At 42.5% G+C, this 17,991-nt stretch overlaps 1 protein-coding gene across 1 annotated transcript in view; it reads left to right on the forward strand.

Annotated features, from left to right (window-relative positions):
- Nucleotides 1-418: 418 nt before the first annotated feature.
- LOC127913592 (arf-GAP with SH3 domain, ANK repeat and PH domain-containing protein 2-like) overlaps nt 419-17,991 on the forward strand; it is a 107,956-nt gene continuing 90,383 nt past the window's right edge. The window contains 1 exon segment of the mRNA XM_052485926.1: nt 419-981. Within this exon segment, the coding sequence (XP_052341886.1) occupies nt 856-981 (126 nt within the window). The 5' untranslated portion in view covers nt 419-855.

Raw genomic sequence — 17,991 nt, forward strand, 5'->3', positions numbered from 1 at the left:
AGTGGTTAAGTGTTGGGCCATTCACCAAAAGGTCACTTGTTTGAATCTCTGAGCCCACTAGGTGAAAAACCTGTCAATAGGTACTTAATTTCTCCTGTAAATTGCTCTGGATAGGAGCATCTGATAAATGACAAAAATGGAATTGACTGAAGTAGGTCAAAACAATAAATTAACTGTAGTTTAATGTGCGTAGGAATTAAGAAAATAGATCTTAGTCTGACACAGTTTAATCTTAAAATTGATGGAAACATAATAATAAACAGATTCAGAATTATTTATATAGGCTATTTCATGAGTTTTCATCTACCTTAAAAAACCTCTGGATGCCGCTGTAATGATGACAGAGACCACGCCTTCCATCGACTCTGATTGGGTCAAATTGACCAGCTGGGGATCTCCATTGGATCGTGCACATCCATTGAATCCCTCCTTCACCTTTGTCAATTTCTGAGCTTGCATTAGAACGCCTCGTTGTTTCCCACGCTTGGAAAGAAGTTAACAGGCTTTTATCTGAGGTTCGGAAGAGAGAGGGCACCTACAGAAGAGAAAATCATAGAAGCTTAATCTTTTTGGATTTCCCTGCAAGTCGAGTGGGACCCGCCAAATTGACGGGGAAGAGCAGTGACCGCGAGCCATCTGGAATCGAAAAGGCTACCGCAGCGACTGTTACAATCAGGCGCGCAACATTGTTGCAGTGTGACTGCTCGAGCGCGAACAAGGGAATAACACACATCTAGCAATGGTTTACATGAGAGCATTTTATCAGACTTTTATATTATTGTAAACGTAAACTTCGAATTAAATCCCGGGTGTTTAACAGGAAGGAATACAATATATTTTCTAAAAGGATAAAGTATGCCGGACCAAATTACAGTGTCCGAGTTCATGGCGGAGACAAATGAAGATTATAAAGCGCCAACTGCATCAAACTTCACCACTAGAATGTCCCACTGTAGGAATACCGTGACTGCTTTGGAGGAGGTGAGTGGTGTGGTGAATTCCAAAGCCTGTAGGCTACTTCAAGGTCCACATTCGGTAGCATCACCGGACACGTCGAAGGTTATAATGCATTACTTAGACCTAGTTGTACCTATGTCGGTTGTAAAGGTACTCTAAACTAACTGGCCAAAATGCAATATTATCACAGTAGGCTTTTTTCCCGAATGGTTGGGCGTTTTCATCAAGCATTAGAGCCATTTGCTCTGCATTGCTCTCACACAGAGGAAAGTGGAAACTTGTCTTCTCCAATTAGGCTACTAATCGTCATTTATTGTACACCGTTCGGATGTTGCTGTTATGTACAGAATATAACAATAGCCACTTAGTTTTTATTGGATAACAGAACCGCATAATCGGTATTAGCTGCTTTGTTTACGTGGGACATCTCCTTTGACCATTAGTTTACAGTCAACGATTTCAAAAACGAACATCTTGGCCCAGATGACAATATCGAGAGTTTACCAGGAAAACATGGACAGTTCAATGGAAACAGTTATATCATAAAAACAATGGCTCTACATTTTCTTTATTTTTAAAAATTGAATGTCTATTGAGGAATAGAAGAGCTTTGCAATTAATGTGGCACCTGTTCAATAAATTCGGTATTTATTTTGCATCAATAGGCCACGCCCGAGAATAGGACTTTTCCTGTGGTTTATAGATGGGTTAGCTTTGCCCCAGTATCTGTGCGTTTGAGAGGCCTTCATCAAACTTGCAGGTCGTTAACAGAAAGATCACTTCCGCTTTGTTCTATGAAAACCCACCACCTAACCCTAATGAGAGCACTGACTGAGCATTTCCCACATGGTTATCTTTTATTAAATTTGTGCCTGTTGTGTATTAACAGTTAAAGATGTCATCCATAAATGCCACATTTCATAGCAGTCATGTGTTGGGATAATACTAACTGGCAGTGAAAGGAGACCCACCCCTTGTTCATGTCCCCAAATCTGCTTTATTGCTGTTTGCATGTGCTGCTTATCTTCATGAAATGCTGCAGGAAGGACAGTAGTTTTTTTAAAACCTTTATTTAACTAGGCAAGTCAGTTAAGAACAAATTCTTATTTTCAATGATGGCCTAGGAACAGAACAACAGATTTGTACTTTGTCAGCTCAGGGATTTGAACTTGCAACCTTTTGGTTACTAATCCAACACTCTAACCACTAGGCTACCCCATGCTAAACAAAGGTAGTCCGTTTGTCCTCCTCATGCATACATACAGACAGTATCTCCTTATGATAGTACGTTTTCCCTCTCTTAGATATGACTCAATATTACACGCCTCAAACTTTGAGTGCATGTTGTCAGAATGATATCCTGGCACTGGATTGAGGCTTTGATTCCAGGGAAGCTCAGACTGATTTATCTACACATCTGAATTAGAGAGAAGGCTTGTGTTTCTAGAGGTGTGATGGGTCAGACACCTGTTGGTGCTTAATCTTTCTACAGACACCTAAAGGTGGAACGCTGATCCCTGGTGTCAGTTTCGATAAATAAATAAAAATCTGGATCAAAATGGTTGGATTGAATTTAAGTGGCCTCGTGGGACCAAGAGTTTTTAAAATTATTGATGACTTGACCAGGAAAAGCTGGTCATCACTTGCTACCACAGCGACAAAGTCATAATTATGGCTCAGCCCTGCCTATGTCTACAACTTTTTAAATATTTTTTATAAATCTGATTTTAAAACACACTGGTAACCTTATGCCTATCATTAAATTAAGACTAAAAAGCACAATTTTGTTTTCATGGCTGTGGTAACTAGTGACAACTGGGAATGCACTGGGTTATAGGTTGTTATCAATAAAACATCTCAATAGACCCCCAGCTCTGCTAAAACCGTTGACAACTACGTGCCTTTTCCAAGGGATTGTTAAATACATTTGATCAATTACTTGGTTTTAATATCATCACCTCTTGAAAAGCATAGTCAGAACTACACATTTCAGATTATTCCACATTTAGCTCTATTATCAGAGTTATACAGCAAGCAATTGTATGCTTTCATGACCACTAGGCAGGGTAGCCTAGTGGTTAGAGCATTGGACTGAAAGGTTGCAAGTTGCAAGTTCAAATCCCCGAGCAGACAAGGTACAAAATCTGTCAAATTATCTTTTCATTTCAGAGCCTATCGATTTGGCTTGTAGCAAGCTAGCAAGCTTGTAGCAAGCTAGCTAGCTAATCAAACAATGTATCATTGGCTTTTGGAAAGAGCTTGACATCGACATGTCCTGGTAAAGATGTCAGTCGGACTACTGTCATCACCACTATAGATGGCGAGCAAGTATAGCCATCTAGTTTATCCCTTGAAAGTTAGCTTGTTAACTTGCCATATTGACATGATCTGTTATCAGCTAGCTAGCCAATTTGACGTGGTCCGTCAATCAATGCAGCCTATCATGTCTGTCAGCAGCAATCGTGATTAAATACTTCACTAGAAAATACTTCACTAAAAATACTTCACTAAAAACTTCACTAGGTAGGCCTATGTTGGTTGGACAAGAAAGTACCTTATGTTTACTTATCACTATGTTTAGCCAACTGTACACAGGTTCTACTGGTAGCTTTCAAAGTAAACATTATCAGCTAATAGTACCTCTGCAAGTGCTCCCTTCTGCTGCTTGACAGGCAGAGCCCACAAAGGATGGGAAATTCACCTAAACCACTCATACTGGTCAGGTATAGTTCACTTTTATTTTATATCACTCAAATATGAAATTAATGGTCACCAATATTGAGAGAGATCTTGAGGCTACCCTTACGTATCTAGAAATAAATGATCACTTGATCTGTTACTTGCTGTATAATTTTGATGATAGAGCTAAATGTGCACAATTGTTTTGCATGAAATAATCTGACATTTCTAGCTTTGACTAAAGAAAGTGTTCACACCGCTTGACTTGTTCTACATTTTGTTCTTACAGCCTGAATTTAAAATGGATTCATTTCAGATTTGTTGTCATTGGCCTACACCCAATACCTCGTAATGTCAAAGTGGAATTATGTTTTTTGAAATGAAAGCTGAAAAGCCTAAATAAGTTCAAGTAACAAGTAACATAAGTTGCATGGACTCTCTGTGTGCAATAATAGTGATTTTAGATTTTTGAATGAGTACCTCATCTCTGTACCCCACACATACAATTATCTATAAGGTACCACGGTCAAGCAGTGAATTTCAAACAAAGATTTAACCACAAAGACCAGGGAGGTTTTCCAAGGCCTTGCAAAGAAGGGCACCTATTGGTAGATGGGTAAAAATAAAAAAGCAGACATTGAATATCCGTTTGAGCACGGTGAAGTTATTAATTACACTTTAGATGGTGTATCAATACAAACAGTCATTAGAAAGATACAGGCGTTCTTCCTAACTGACTAGGCGGAGAGGAAGGAGACCACTCAGGGATTTCACCATGAGGCCAATGGTGACTTTAAAACAGTTATAGAGTTGAATGGCTGTGATAGGAGAAAACTGAGAATGGATCAACATTGTAGTTACTTTACAATACTAACCTAATTGACAGAGTGAAAAGAAGGAACCCTGTACAGAATACAAATATTACAAAACATATTTTTTAAGCATAGTGTTAGATGCATCATGTTATGGCTAAGCTTGTGATCGTTAAGGACTGGGGAGTTTTTCGGGATAAAAACAATTATATAAGCACAGATAAAATTCTAGAGGAAAACCTGGCTCAGTCTGCTTTCCACCCGACACTGCGAGATTAATTCACCTTTTTTGGCAGGACAATAACCTAAAATTCAAGGCCAAATCAACACGAGTTGCTTACCAAGAAGGCAGTGAATGTTCCTGAGTGGCCGTGTTACAGTTTTGACATAAATCCACTTAAATCTATGGCAAGACCTGAAAAAGGTTGTTTAGCAATGATCAACAACCAATCTGACAGAGCTTGTTGTAAGGCCTCATGTCTGTTTGCCCAATTAGACACTGCAGTAAACTGTGAACACCTCTACATATCGTGTCCAGCCAGTTGCCTGGACTAATATACTCACAAGGTGCCTTGGATTGCAGCAGTGTTTTTGAATGTGTCAGTGTCATTTCTAGACCCATGTTCCTTCTTACTGCTCTAGTATTGTAATTTATGAGCTATGAAGAAATGCAAACCATATTTGATTAATCTAGCTGATTTTAAAGAGATGAAAGGTTGTGTGTGTGTGTGTGTGTGTGTGTGTGTGTGTGTGTGGTAGGTTAATCATGCCTATCAATGGACACTGCCACTGGGCACTGTCAATCAGAGAAGCAACGCCATATTAATATTTAATGAGGCAAACGGACAATTCCTATTCCTCCCTCCATGTTAATGGCATAACAATAAAGATCTGCTTTATTTTCTGTATACACTAAAGGCTTTCACATGGGCATTAGGTGACATCACAGTCTAGCGTGCATAAAGGAGATCTGATGGCGCTGTTTTGGATTCCCAGCATTGTGCTGATTCTGTGACTAGAGAATTGTCTTGCTATAAAATTGCTTGCGTCTCCATTTTGCCCTTGAAGTGACAGCAGAGGACTGTCTGAATGTAGCCTACTCAAGTCTGTATTTCAGGGCTGAAAAATGTCGACAGGGCAGCAATGTTTCGCAATATATAGAAAAAACATTGCCATTTCAGTTTTGATCATTGCCTTTGATAATTGTCAGCTTGGTGTTTTAGGCCTACACATTTTGGCATCCAAGTTTTGGTTTCACATTAAACTAGGCACTTCTGTGCTAAGGCTGTACTTATTGGAGTGAGAGATTAATTGTGGGAGAGGTGTGATTAGTGTGACTATCTGTGGACCAGATGGCATGGCGTCTGCTTCACGTGGGCCGATTCCAGTCCTATGTGATGACAGCTTGTCTCTTATGAGTGCTCTGGAACGAGTGTTGTGCTCACCCTTCATCCTCAGACTGGACTGATGGCATTGACCAGATCTGTTCAGATGAGCCTGCTATCCCCACAGTGTAGCACAGGGAGACACACTATTTAGGAGACACTGCCACTTACAGGGCTTAATGGGACCTAGTCTGTTGTGTGATTTATTTCTACATAAACCAATTACAGTGGACAGAACTTTAATTAGGCTTGTGGATTGTAAAAGCTTTGTCTCTCATCTCCAAATAAATGGGCTTAATGTGTCCAGCAGAGGTGGAGCTACTAAAAGAGTTACTCGGATTACCGTGGCCTAAAAACCACAACTATAAAAACAGTTGGTCCACTAAGAGGATGTTTGTGCCTTGTGTCATTAACGCCCCTCTGGGTTGCTGTAAAATGAGGCAACTTCTCCATGCCTTTGTGCTACCTGCCTTTGTTGTAATTTTACAAGAGACTTTGTTTATATTAGTCTGATCACATACATTCTCATTTTGAGCAAGGAAGTCTCTTTGACTGTGCAGAAGTTACTTTGCTTTGGCCACAGTCACAATGGGAACGAATGCCAAGTACTAAATTGCTGGTCTGACTGACTATCAGCGTTGAACAACGGTTGAGTAATCCATAGTGTTTTGATACGACTGTTCTTTTGGTTTTATGGAACTTCAGCCGTTTCTGATTTATAGGTTACAAACAAACTGCAGTTTCCTACTCAAAGGTAAATGTATGTTACAGGATAGCGCATCAGAGTGTGAAACCCACACGTGTTGCATTAACTGGGCCTATCCTTTGTGTTGGCCTGTAAATTGGATGATGTTTCATGTTCCCGGACTGCACCCATTGTGCAAACACGGGCCTTCCTTTCACAGAGAAACATTCCTGGATTCTGAGCATGGCAGTGGCCCACACACGATCACAATAGGGGGTTCAATGTTGGACCAGCCAGGCTCATTGACTCTGTCTCTCTCCTCCATACATACTGCTCATTTTTCTCAGTTGAATCATGGACATTTACAGCCAGCATTTTGCATGGATTTTTGTATCGTCCTGTACATACATTCCTGCACCCTCTGGATATTTTATCCCGGCATGTTGTATTAACTGCATCGTTCTGGTTAGGAATGATGTCCAACTACATGGTTCTGGTGAGGCATGTTGTCCAACTGCATGGTTCTGGTGATGCATGCTGTCCAACTACATGGTTCTGGTGATGCATGCTGTCCAACTACATGGTTCTGGTGATGCATATTGTCCAACTACATGGTTCTGGTGAGGCATGTTGTCCAACTGCATGGTTCTGGTGAGGCATGTTGTCCAACTGCATGGTTCTGGTGAGGCATGTTGTCCAACTGCATGGTTCTGGTGAGGCATGTTGTCCAACTGCATGGTTCTGGTGAGGCATGTTGTGCAACTGCATGGTTCTGGTGAGGCATGTTGTCCAACTACATGGTTCTGGTGGGGCATGTGGTCTCAACTGCATGGTTCTGGTGGGGCATGTTGTCCAACTACATGGTTCTGGTGAGGCATGTTGTCCAACTACATGGTTCTGGTGAGGCATGTTGTCCAACTACATGGTTCTGGTGGGGCGTGTGGTCTCAACTGCATGGTTCTGTATGGAGATTATTGGGAAGTATCAGGGGAATGACCGTGGCATTCGGGGCAACTGTTTGCACCAGCCCTAATCTCATGTGCTGAGTCTGTTCTATGTATCTGGTTAACAATGAGGAAGTGGTCTCCACTCCATACTTGGTGGTTTCTAATTGAATTCCCCAAGATTGTGAAAAGCAGTGGATAGCGGATGCGGTGAAGGTGACAAAACACAAAGCGCATTCATTTCTTTAGGAAAACAGTCCTAATGTTAGAAACAAACATCATGGTTGTCATTCAGAGAGACAATTATTTATTTGCCAAGCTACACAGAATAATCAACAGGTTCCTCTTTGCGTACTGAGAAATGGATGCAACTTATATCCGTTATAAAAAGATAGATTATATCAACAATCTTCCAGCCACCCCAGGCTGCTTCACTCTGCGGTGTGTAATCTGAAGGCTGAACAGTAATATACTCCTGACTGTATCTACAGACAAATAGTAATAGGTTTTCTCATGGAGCCTGCAACCCGGTTCCCTCTAGATGAGCAGCCTGATGGTGTGTCCATCAACCCTTCATTATTTGTTGTGATTTGGTATTTTATTAGGATCCCCATTAGCTGTTGCAAAAGCTGCAGCTACTCTTCCTGGGGTCCACACAAAACATGTGTCAGAGCTGTGTGTAAATGGACTATATGCAAACAATTTGTTATTTTCTTCCCGGGCCAGTAGAAAGCATCGCCTCATCTACTCAGAGATTCCTGGGCATAGTCTGTGGGACCCACCAGGCTGGGCTGGAGTCAGGCACAGAGGAACATTTTAACAAGGCCTCAGACACCAAGGATAAAGTATGCAGAGACAATCGATGAATGAGCTGCCCAGACTGCCAGCCACCTTGGCCTGCATCCTCTTAAGGAGCTTATTAATACTTAGTGTAATTGAAATGATTTCGCTGGAAGGACCACCACATTTAGACCATTTCTCCTCAGAGCTTTGGACCAAACATGCCCCATAGTAAATCTGATCCCCTGTCAGATTCTGTCTGAACTGGTTAATGACCTACGGTTGTTCCATCTGGTTAATGACCTACGGTTGTTCCATCTGGTTAATGACCTACGGTTGTTCCATCTGGTTAATGACCTACGGTTGTTCCATCTGGTTAATGAACTACGGTTGTTCCATCTGGTTAATGACCTACGGTTGTTCCATCTGGTTAATGAACTACGGTTGTTCCATCTGGTTAATGAACTACGGTTGTTCCATCTGGTTAATGAACTACGGTTGTTCCATCTGGTTAATGAACTACGGTTGTTCCATCTGGTTAATGACCTACGGTTGTTCCATCTGGTTAATGACCTACGGTTGTTCCATCTGGTTAATGAACTACGGTTGTTCCATCTGGTTAATGAACTACGGTTGTTCCATCTGGTTAATGAACTACGGTTGTTCCATCTGGTTAATGACCTACGGTTGTTCCATCTGGTTAATGACCTACGGTTGTTCCGTCTGGTTAATGACCTACGGTTGTTCCGTCTGGTTAATGAACTACGGTTGTTCCGTCTGGTTAATGAACTACGGTTGTTCCGTCTGGTTAATGAACTACGGTTGTTCCGTCTGGTTAATGAACTACGGTTGTTCCGTCTGGTTAATGACCTACGGTTGTTCCGTCTGGTTAATGACCTACGGTTGTTCCGTCTGGTTAATGACCTACGGTTGTTCCGTCTGGTTAATGACCTACGGTTGTTCCGTCTGGTTAATGACCTACGGTTGTTCCGGTTAATGACCTGGTTTCCGTCTGGTTAATGACCTACGGTTGTTCCGTCTGGTTAATGACCTACGGTTGTTCCGTCTGGTTAATGACCTACGGTTGTTCCGTCTGGTTAATGACCTACGGTTGTTCCGTCTGGTTAATGACCTACGGTTGTTCCGTCTGGTTAATGACCTACGGTTGTTCCGTCTGGTTAATGACCTACGGTTGTTCCGTCTGGTTAATGACCTACGGTTGTTCCGTCTGGTTAATGACCTACGGTTGTTCCGTCTGGTTAATGACCTACGGTTGTTCCGTCTGGTTAATGACCTACGGTTGTTCCGTCTGGTTAATGACCTACGGTTGTTCCGTCTGGTTAATGACCTACGGTTGTTCCGTCTGGTTAATGACCTACGGTTGTTCCGTCTGGTTAATGACCTACGGTTGTTCCATCTGGTTAATGACCTACGGGTGTTCCGTCTGGTTAATGACCTACGGTTGTTCCGTCTGGTTAATGACCTACGGTTGTTCCATCTGGTTAATGACCTACGGTTGTTCCATCTGGTTAATGACCTACGGTTGTTCCATCTGGTTAATGAACTACGGTTGTTCCATCTGGTTAATGACCTACGGTTGTTCCATCTGGTTAATGACCTACGGTTGTTCCATCTGGTTAATGACCTACGGTTGTTCCATCTGGTTAATGACCTACGGTTGTTCCATCTGGTTAATGACCTACGGTTGTTCCATCTGGTTAATGACCTACGGTTGTTCCATCTGGAAGCTGGTTATATTTTTGTTGTTTTTTTTCTTTTCATTCTTTATTCTTGGTCTATTTTATTTTTTTTAGCCAATGTTTTTTGTCTACATCCTCACTTCTGACAGTCTAGTTAGCAAACGAGAAGAAAAACCATGTGAGACCAATAAAATTAGATTTGATTTGGTATATATTTATTTTTATTTCACCTTTATTTAACCAGGTAGGCAAGTTGAGAACAAGTTCTCATTTACAATTGCGACCTGGCCAAGATAAAGCAAAGCAGTTCGACACATACAACAACACAGAGTTACACATGGAGTAAAACAAACATACAGTCAATAATACAGTAGAAAAATAAGTCTATATACGATGTGAGCAAATGAGGTGAGATAAGGGAGGTAAAGGCAAAATAAATTTAAAAAAGGCCATGGTGGCAAAGTAAATACAATATAGCAAGTAAAACACTGGAATGGTAGAATGGTATCACACAACCTTTCTATCGGAAATGATGAAAAGTCCTCTTTTGTTACCCTAAGAGTACCCAGCATGTTTCCTCCAATGTGTGTGTTTGAAGCGTAAGGTATCTTGCATAACTGGAGCCAGGGACAGCAGGCTCCCTGTTATCTCCCAGTCTCAGGCTCTCTCTGTCACTCTTTGGGGCCTTCCTACAGATGAGAAGCCCCCCCCCATGTGGCTAAATAGTGGAAAGGTGGGAGGGGGACGGGTCATGGTACTTTCCCTATCGATTTGGGGCCTGGGCTCCCCTTGGTGACCCTGGGCTGTTGGGATACAATATCCCCCCCCACCACTGCCACAACACAAGATGATTCATCGGAATAAGGGGGTGCGAGGAAATCGCTGTAATAGAACGGTGTGTGAACGGAGAGAGGGGTCAGGAGTGCACTGGCCTTTGTTGTGCATGGGGTACATGGGAGTGTGGAGGCCCACCGTCAGCTCCTTTGTAAGTGTTCCTGACATGCTGTGCCTCTTCATTAATTAACTACTTCATTGATTTGTTGCCATGGCCTCTACAGGGGCAGAGCAGTTTCCTCAAAAATAATTTTAATTGTGTTGCTGGGTTGTCGTGTTCACTTAACTGCAGTGGGAGGGCCTCCCGAGTGGCGCAGTGCTCTAAGCCACTGCTTGCATTGCTTGATGTGTCACTACAGCCCCGGGTTCGATGCTAGGCTTTGTCACAACCGGCCGTGACTGGGAGACCCATGAGGCGGTGCACAATTGGCCCAGCTTCATCCGGATTATGGGAGGGTTTGGTCGGCCGACATGTTCTTGTCCCATCGAGCTCTAGCGGCAGCGACTCCAGGCCGGGTGCCTGCAAGCTGACTTCAGTTGCCAGTTGTACGGTGTTTCCGACGACACATGGGTGCGGCTGGCTTCCGGGCTAAGCGAGCAGTGTGTCACGAAACAGTGCGGCTTGGCAGGGTCGTGTTTCTGAAGACGCATGGCTCTCAAACTTTGCCTCTCCCGAGTCCGTACGGGAGTTGCAGCCATGGGACAAGACTGGATGTCATGAAATTGGGAAGAAATAAGGGGTAAAAGTAGCACCAAAAAAGAAACAATTTGAAAACTGCAGTGGGTTCATGGAGGAAGGGCTGTGTTCTCTCTTTGAGAAGCTGGATATGAGTAAGCCATCAACAAGGTCTTATGATGTCATTAATGGCTAGATTTAGGTTGTTCTTTACATGACTGGATATGCTGTTCGCAATTATGCCTCTTTCATTTACATTTACATTTAAGTCATTTAGCAGACGCTCTTATCCAGAGCGACTTACAAATTGGTGCATTCACCTTTCAACAGATTTTCTACATTAGTCAACAAAAGACGGGTTAATATAGACTCTGTTTTAGAAAACAAACTCAGGAACTTTGTTTTAGATATCCTTAATGTCCTTCCTCATACTATATCCACTTGTCAAGCAGGTCTGCCTCCCTGGAGAGTTGGGACATGCACAATGTACCCATTCGCTACACATATTGTAAAGCTGAAAAAAAAACTACAGAAATGTGCTGAGAGATTTAAGCTATTCCCAGAGGGGCATGAACTTTAATGCAGCTGAATGTATTATGCCTCTGCCTAGCGTGTTTCTGTCAAAGTAGTGCCTCTGCCTAGCTTGTTTCTGTCAAAGTAGTGCCTCTGCCTAACGTGTTTCTGTCAAAGTAGTGCCTCTGCCTAGCGTGTTTCTGTCAAAGTAGTGCCTCTGCCTAGCGTGTGTCTGTCAAAGTAGTGCCTCTGCCTAGCGTGTGTCTGTCAAAGTAGTGTCTCTGCCTAGCGTGTTTCTGTCAAAGTAGTGCCTCTGCCTAGCGTGTTTCTGTCAAAGTAGTGCCTCTGCCTAACGTGTTTCTGTCAAAGTAGTGCCTCTGCCTAACGTGTTTCTGTCAAAGTAGTGCCTCTGCCTAACGTGTTTCTGTCAAAGTAGTGCCTCTGCCTAACGTGTTTCTGTCAAAGTAGTGCCTCTGCCTAGCTTGTTTCTGTCAAAGTAGTGCCTCTGCCTAGCTTGTTTCTGTCAAAGTAGTGCCTCTGCCTAACGTGTTTCTGTCAAAGTAGTGCCTCCGCCTACTCCGCCTGGAACCTGGAATTAAGTTGGATCAGAATCCTAAAAAGTAATAAAGTCCTCAGACTTCAAAGGAACTTTATACAAGGATCTTTCATTCCTTTTCACAGCAGATACACTCATGCACTTATCCCTTCCACAGCACACTGGACCATATGTTTTCCAAAGTCACCAGTTGATCCTTTCCAGGTGAACGCAGAGTCTCACTCCAAGTCCCTCAAGCATCCTCAATGCTCCTTGTATGCAACTATGGCACTTTGCTTTTGCATTGCTAAGTTTCCGCCATGAGGCCTACACATTGGTAAATACGAGCAGACCAGAAATGGTGTTTACGCTGACTGGATTTTATGGGGAGCTAGACACATTTGGTCTTAATTTACCCATCCCTCCCTCACGCTGAGCTTTCATCAGTCCCCTGCTAATTTATACACTTTGTTAAATACTTCCTTATTAAGTCAAACAGACTCCTTTAAAATGGTGCTGTCGGGTCTCTTTCCTGATTTTCCACCCTAGGTAGTTCAAAAGCTCTCTTTTTTTTCATTCAAAGCTTGACATTTGTATTCTCAGTTGGTATACTCTGGGCATAATCAGATCCTGAATTTCCAGTTCAACAGTTGTTCACCGTACAGCCTACCAGAACATTCCCACTGAGAGTGAATGTGGGTCACTGTGTCACACCTACAACCAACAGTCTTGAGTGTGATTCAGTAAAAGTGTACTGCACCCATGGGGATTGGCCAAGCTCCCCGTTTGTCATTATCTGACCTTTTCACCTCTTAATCACTCTATTAACGACCAATCATTGAAGTTCCACTTGTCTTCACTGCTCAGTCACCTGAATCTTCAAGCACTTCACATCAGTAGTATACAGCACCTTTAGTAAGTATTCACACCACTTGACTTTTTCCACATTTTGTTGTAACAGCCTGACTTTAAAATGGATTAAATTGAGATGTTTGGTCACTGGCCTACACACAATACCTCATCATGTCAAAGTGTAATTACGTTTTTTGAAAATGAAAAGCTGAAATGTCTTGTCAATATTTATTCAACCCCTTTGTTATGGTAAGCCTAAATAAGTTCAGGAGTAAAATGTGCTTAAGTCACATAAGATTCATGGACTCACTCTGTGTGCAATAATAGTGTTTAACATGATTTTTAATTGACTACCTCACACATACAATTATCTGTAAGGTCCCTCAGTCGAGCAGTGAATTTCAAACACAGATTCATCAACAAAGACCAGAGAGGTTTGTTTTCCAATGTATTTTTTTATCCGTTATTTTACCAGGTATGTTGACTGAAAACACGTTCTCATTTGCAGCAACGACCTGGGGAATAGTTACAGGGGAGAGGAGGGGGATGAATGAGCCAATTGTAAACTGGGGATTATTAGGTGACCATGATGGTTTGAGGGCCAGATTGGGAATTTAGCCAGGACACCGGGGTTAACACCAAAAGCTTACCTTGACTTGGAAGAGTTCCAGTATTGTGTTGGATAGTCATAGTCAGCTAGCTAACATAGCATCCCTCTGTCTCTTACAATAAGTGCCATAGGATCTTTAATGACCTCAGAGAGTCAGGACACTCGTTTATCGTTCCATCCAAAAGACGGCACCCTACACAGGGCAGTGTCTAGTTAAAGTTTTGATTTAAACCTACTTGAAAATATATGGCAAGACCTGAAAATGTCTGTCTAGCAATGATTGACAACCAATTTGACAGCTTGAAGAATTTTGAAAAGAATAATGGGAAAATGTTACACAATCCAGGTTTGTCAAGCTCTTAGAGACTTACCCAGAAAGACTCACAGCTGTAATCACTGCCAAAGGTGATTCTAACATGTATTGACTCAGAGGTGTGAATACTTATGTAATTTACATTTCTGTATTCCATTTGTAATACATTTGCAAACGTTTCTAAAAACGTGTTTTCACTTTGTGTTTAGTTGGGTGAGAGAAAAAATAAATTTTAATCCATTTTGAATTCAGGCTGTAACACAACTAAATGTGGAATAAGTCAAGGGGTATGAATCGTTTCTGAAGGCATGCTCTTCAAGAGGTGATGATATTACAACCAAATAGTTTATTTTATTTAACAATCCTTTGAACGATATGTAGTTTTCAATGATTTTAGCAGAGCTGGGGGCAAGGAGCAGCCAAATCGAACACTTTGCACCGTATTGCCATGTTTTATTGATGACTACCTATAGCCTTTAGCCTGTAGGTTTTCAGATCTGGCTGTGGTTGTTTTGTAGCTGTTCCTCCTTGTGGTCAGCTCTGCCCTAAACCTTCACACGGTCTCTCAACAGTATCTTGGAGAGAGTGGGTCTATGTGGAAACTATGCTGTTTTTTAAAACTTTCTGAAGGCACTGTATCTTTTCAATTGTTCCCTGTAAATCGGTAATGTTGAGTGGAACAGCTCTTCTCACACGGTCTCAAATAGCCACTAAGTGTTGAAAATCCCAAATCCCTCTGCTTTCCAGGCATGCCACATCTTGTCCAGTGTTCACAGGCAGTGGTTGCTGAAATGAAATCTGAGAATCATCTCGCACCCAAACCCCAACCCAAAGACTAATTTGAAAGTTTGTCAACAATGGTTGAATAAACCAATCTGCGGTGCGGAATGTTGGTCCTCATGTGACAAAGTGTCCATATGACACCCCATTGACAACAAAGGAAGGGAAAATGTCTTTGAAGTGGTCAATTTCAGGGCAGAGGGTCATTCAATTGGCAAGTGGTTTCTCCAGACACAAATGGAGCCATCCATTGATGTAGCCTATAGCTACACCAGAGTAGGGCTGGGCAATATGGCCTAAAAATAATATCTCAATTTTTTTGTTTTCAAACAAATGGGCAATTCACTCTAATTTACTTGTCCTCTTGCTCAGTTGTGCACCGGGGCCTCCCACTCCTCTTTCTATTCTGGTTAGGGCCAGTTTGCGCTGTTCTGTGAAGGGAGTAACACACAGCGTTGTATGAGATCTTCAGTTTCTTGGCAATGTCTCTCATGGAAAAGACTGACGAGTTTCAAAAGAAAGTTATTTGTTTCTGGCCATTTTGAGCCTGTGATCGAACCCACAAATGCTGATGCTGCAGATACTCCACTAGTCTAAAGAAGGCCAGTTGTATTGCTTCTTTAATCAGCACAACAGTTTTCAGCTGTGCTAACATAATTGCAAAATGGTTTTCTAATGATCAATTAGCCTATGAAAATGATAAACTTGGATTAGCTAACACAATGTGCCATTGGAACACAGGAGTGATGGTTGCTGATACAGAGCCCAATGCATTTCTGTGGGCTTAATTTCGACCCTTATCTTGTCGCCTGTCTTCCTGTCTTCCTGTCTTTTGGGTAAGACTCCTGTTGTTATGGCGGAGACATGTGCATCTCGTCAGATCTCTGGTGTAAACGGGAAGGAGACAAGACCAAAATGACAACATGAGAACAAGCAGACATAAACACTCATAAAAACTTGATTATTGCAATAAAGGCATTTGGAATATCGTGCAAAAAAATACATTCTAAATAATCAAATTCAATTGATATATTGCCCAGCCCTACACCAGGGATTCGGCACTACCTAGCTTTCTATTTCGAACCTGTGTTTTTCTTTGCAGGTTTTAGTAACTCTGTTTTATATCCTCACCAAAGTGTGAGGATTATTGCTGGCAGGTGGTGACTGTCCAGGTCTAAGGATTTCCCTTTTGTAGTTTTCACAAGTGAGTAGTAAAGCACCAAACGCCTATGAGTTGTGTTTGGACAGTTTTCTTTTTTTAATAAGTGAAAGTCTTTAACATATCAAATTTTATTGGTCACATACACATGGTTAGCAGATGTTAATGCGTGTGTAGCGAAATGCTTGTGCTTCTAGTTCCGACAGTGCAGTAATACCTAACATTAATCTAACAATTCCGCAACTACCTAATACACCCACATCTAAAGGGATGGAGTAAGAATATGTACATAAACTCAGGACCGGTCTGTAAAAGATTTGTAAAAATCCAAATAACTTAGATCTTCATTGTAAAGGGTTAAAACACTGTATCCCATGCTTGTTCAAAGAACCATAGGCAATTAATGAACATGCACTTGTGGAACGGTCGTTAAGACACTAACAGCTTACAGACGGTAGGCAATTGAGGTCACAGTTGTGGACACTAACTTTCTACTGACTCTGAAAAACACCAAAAGAATGATGCCCAGGGTCCCTGCTCATCTGCGTGAACGTGCCTTAAGCATACTGCAAGGAGGCATGAAGACTGCAGATGTGGCCGGAGCAATAAATTGCAATGTCTGTACTGTGAGACGCCTAAGACGGCGCTACAGGGAGAGAAGATGGCCAGCTGATCGTTCTCGCAGTGGCAGACCACGTGTAACAACACCTGCACAGGATCAGTACATCTGAACATCACACCTGCTGGATAAGTACAGGATGGCAACCAGGAACGCACAATCTCTCCATCAGTGCTCAGACTGTCTGCAATAGACTGAGAGAAGCTGGACTGAGAGAAGCTGGACTGAGGGCTTGTAGGCCTGTTGTAAGGCAGGTCCTCACCAGACCAGGACTGGCAAAAGGTGCTCTTTTTTTACCTAGGCAAGTCAGTTAAGAACAAATTCGTATTTTCAATGACGGCCTAGGACCAGAGGGCTAACTGCCTTGATCCACCTCTACGCAGACGACACCATTCTATATACTTCCGGCCCGTCCTTGGACACTGTGCTATCTAACCTCCAAACGAGCTTCAATGCCATACAACATACAACGCTAGTAAAACCAAATGCATGCTTTTCAACCGTTCGCTGCCTGCACCCGCACGCCTGACTAGCATCACCACCCTGGATGGTTCCGACCTTGAATATGTGGACATCTATAAGTACCTAGGTGTCTGGCTAGACTGTAAACTCTCCTTCCAGACTCATATCAAACATCTCGAATCGAAAATTAAATCTAGTCGGCTTTCTATTCCGCAACAAAGCCTCCTTCACATCCGCCAAACTTACCCTAGTAAAACTGACTATCCTACCGATCCTCGACTTCGGCGATGTCATCTACAAAATTGCTTCCAACACTCTACTCAGCAAACTGGATGCAGTTTATCACAGTGCCATCCGTTTTGTCACTAAAGCACCTTATACCACCCACCACTGCGACCTGTATGCTCTAGTCGGCTGGCCCTCGCTACATATTCGTCGCCAGACCCACTGGCTCCACAGTGGTTCCCACTGTGATACCAGACGGGAACCAGGCGTGTTTTGTGGGTGTCCCTCCCTGCTCCCTCCCATGCTCCTCAGCAGTTCAGACCCCACACGACTGCTTTGTTTTCTCTGAGTGGGTGTCTGTGGTAGTGGGGGTCTAGTTGAAGTGTGCTGGGGTCCAAGCCACTAGACATGCCATCATCAAATAGTACTGTGAAAATAACAATGAGGTAGGTTTGCCCCTGTCACTATACA

The sequence above is a fragment of the Oncorhynchus keta genome, chromosome 29 (assembly GCF_023373465.1).
Source record: "Oncorhynchus keta strain PuntledgeMale-10-30-2019 chromosome 29, Oket_V2, whole genome shotgun sequence".
Classification (NCBI taxonomy): Eukaryota; Metazoa; Chordata; class Actinopteri; order Salmoniformes; family Salmonidae; genus Oncorhynchus; species Oncorhynchus keta.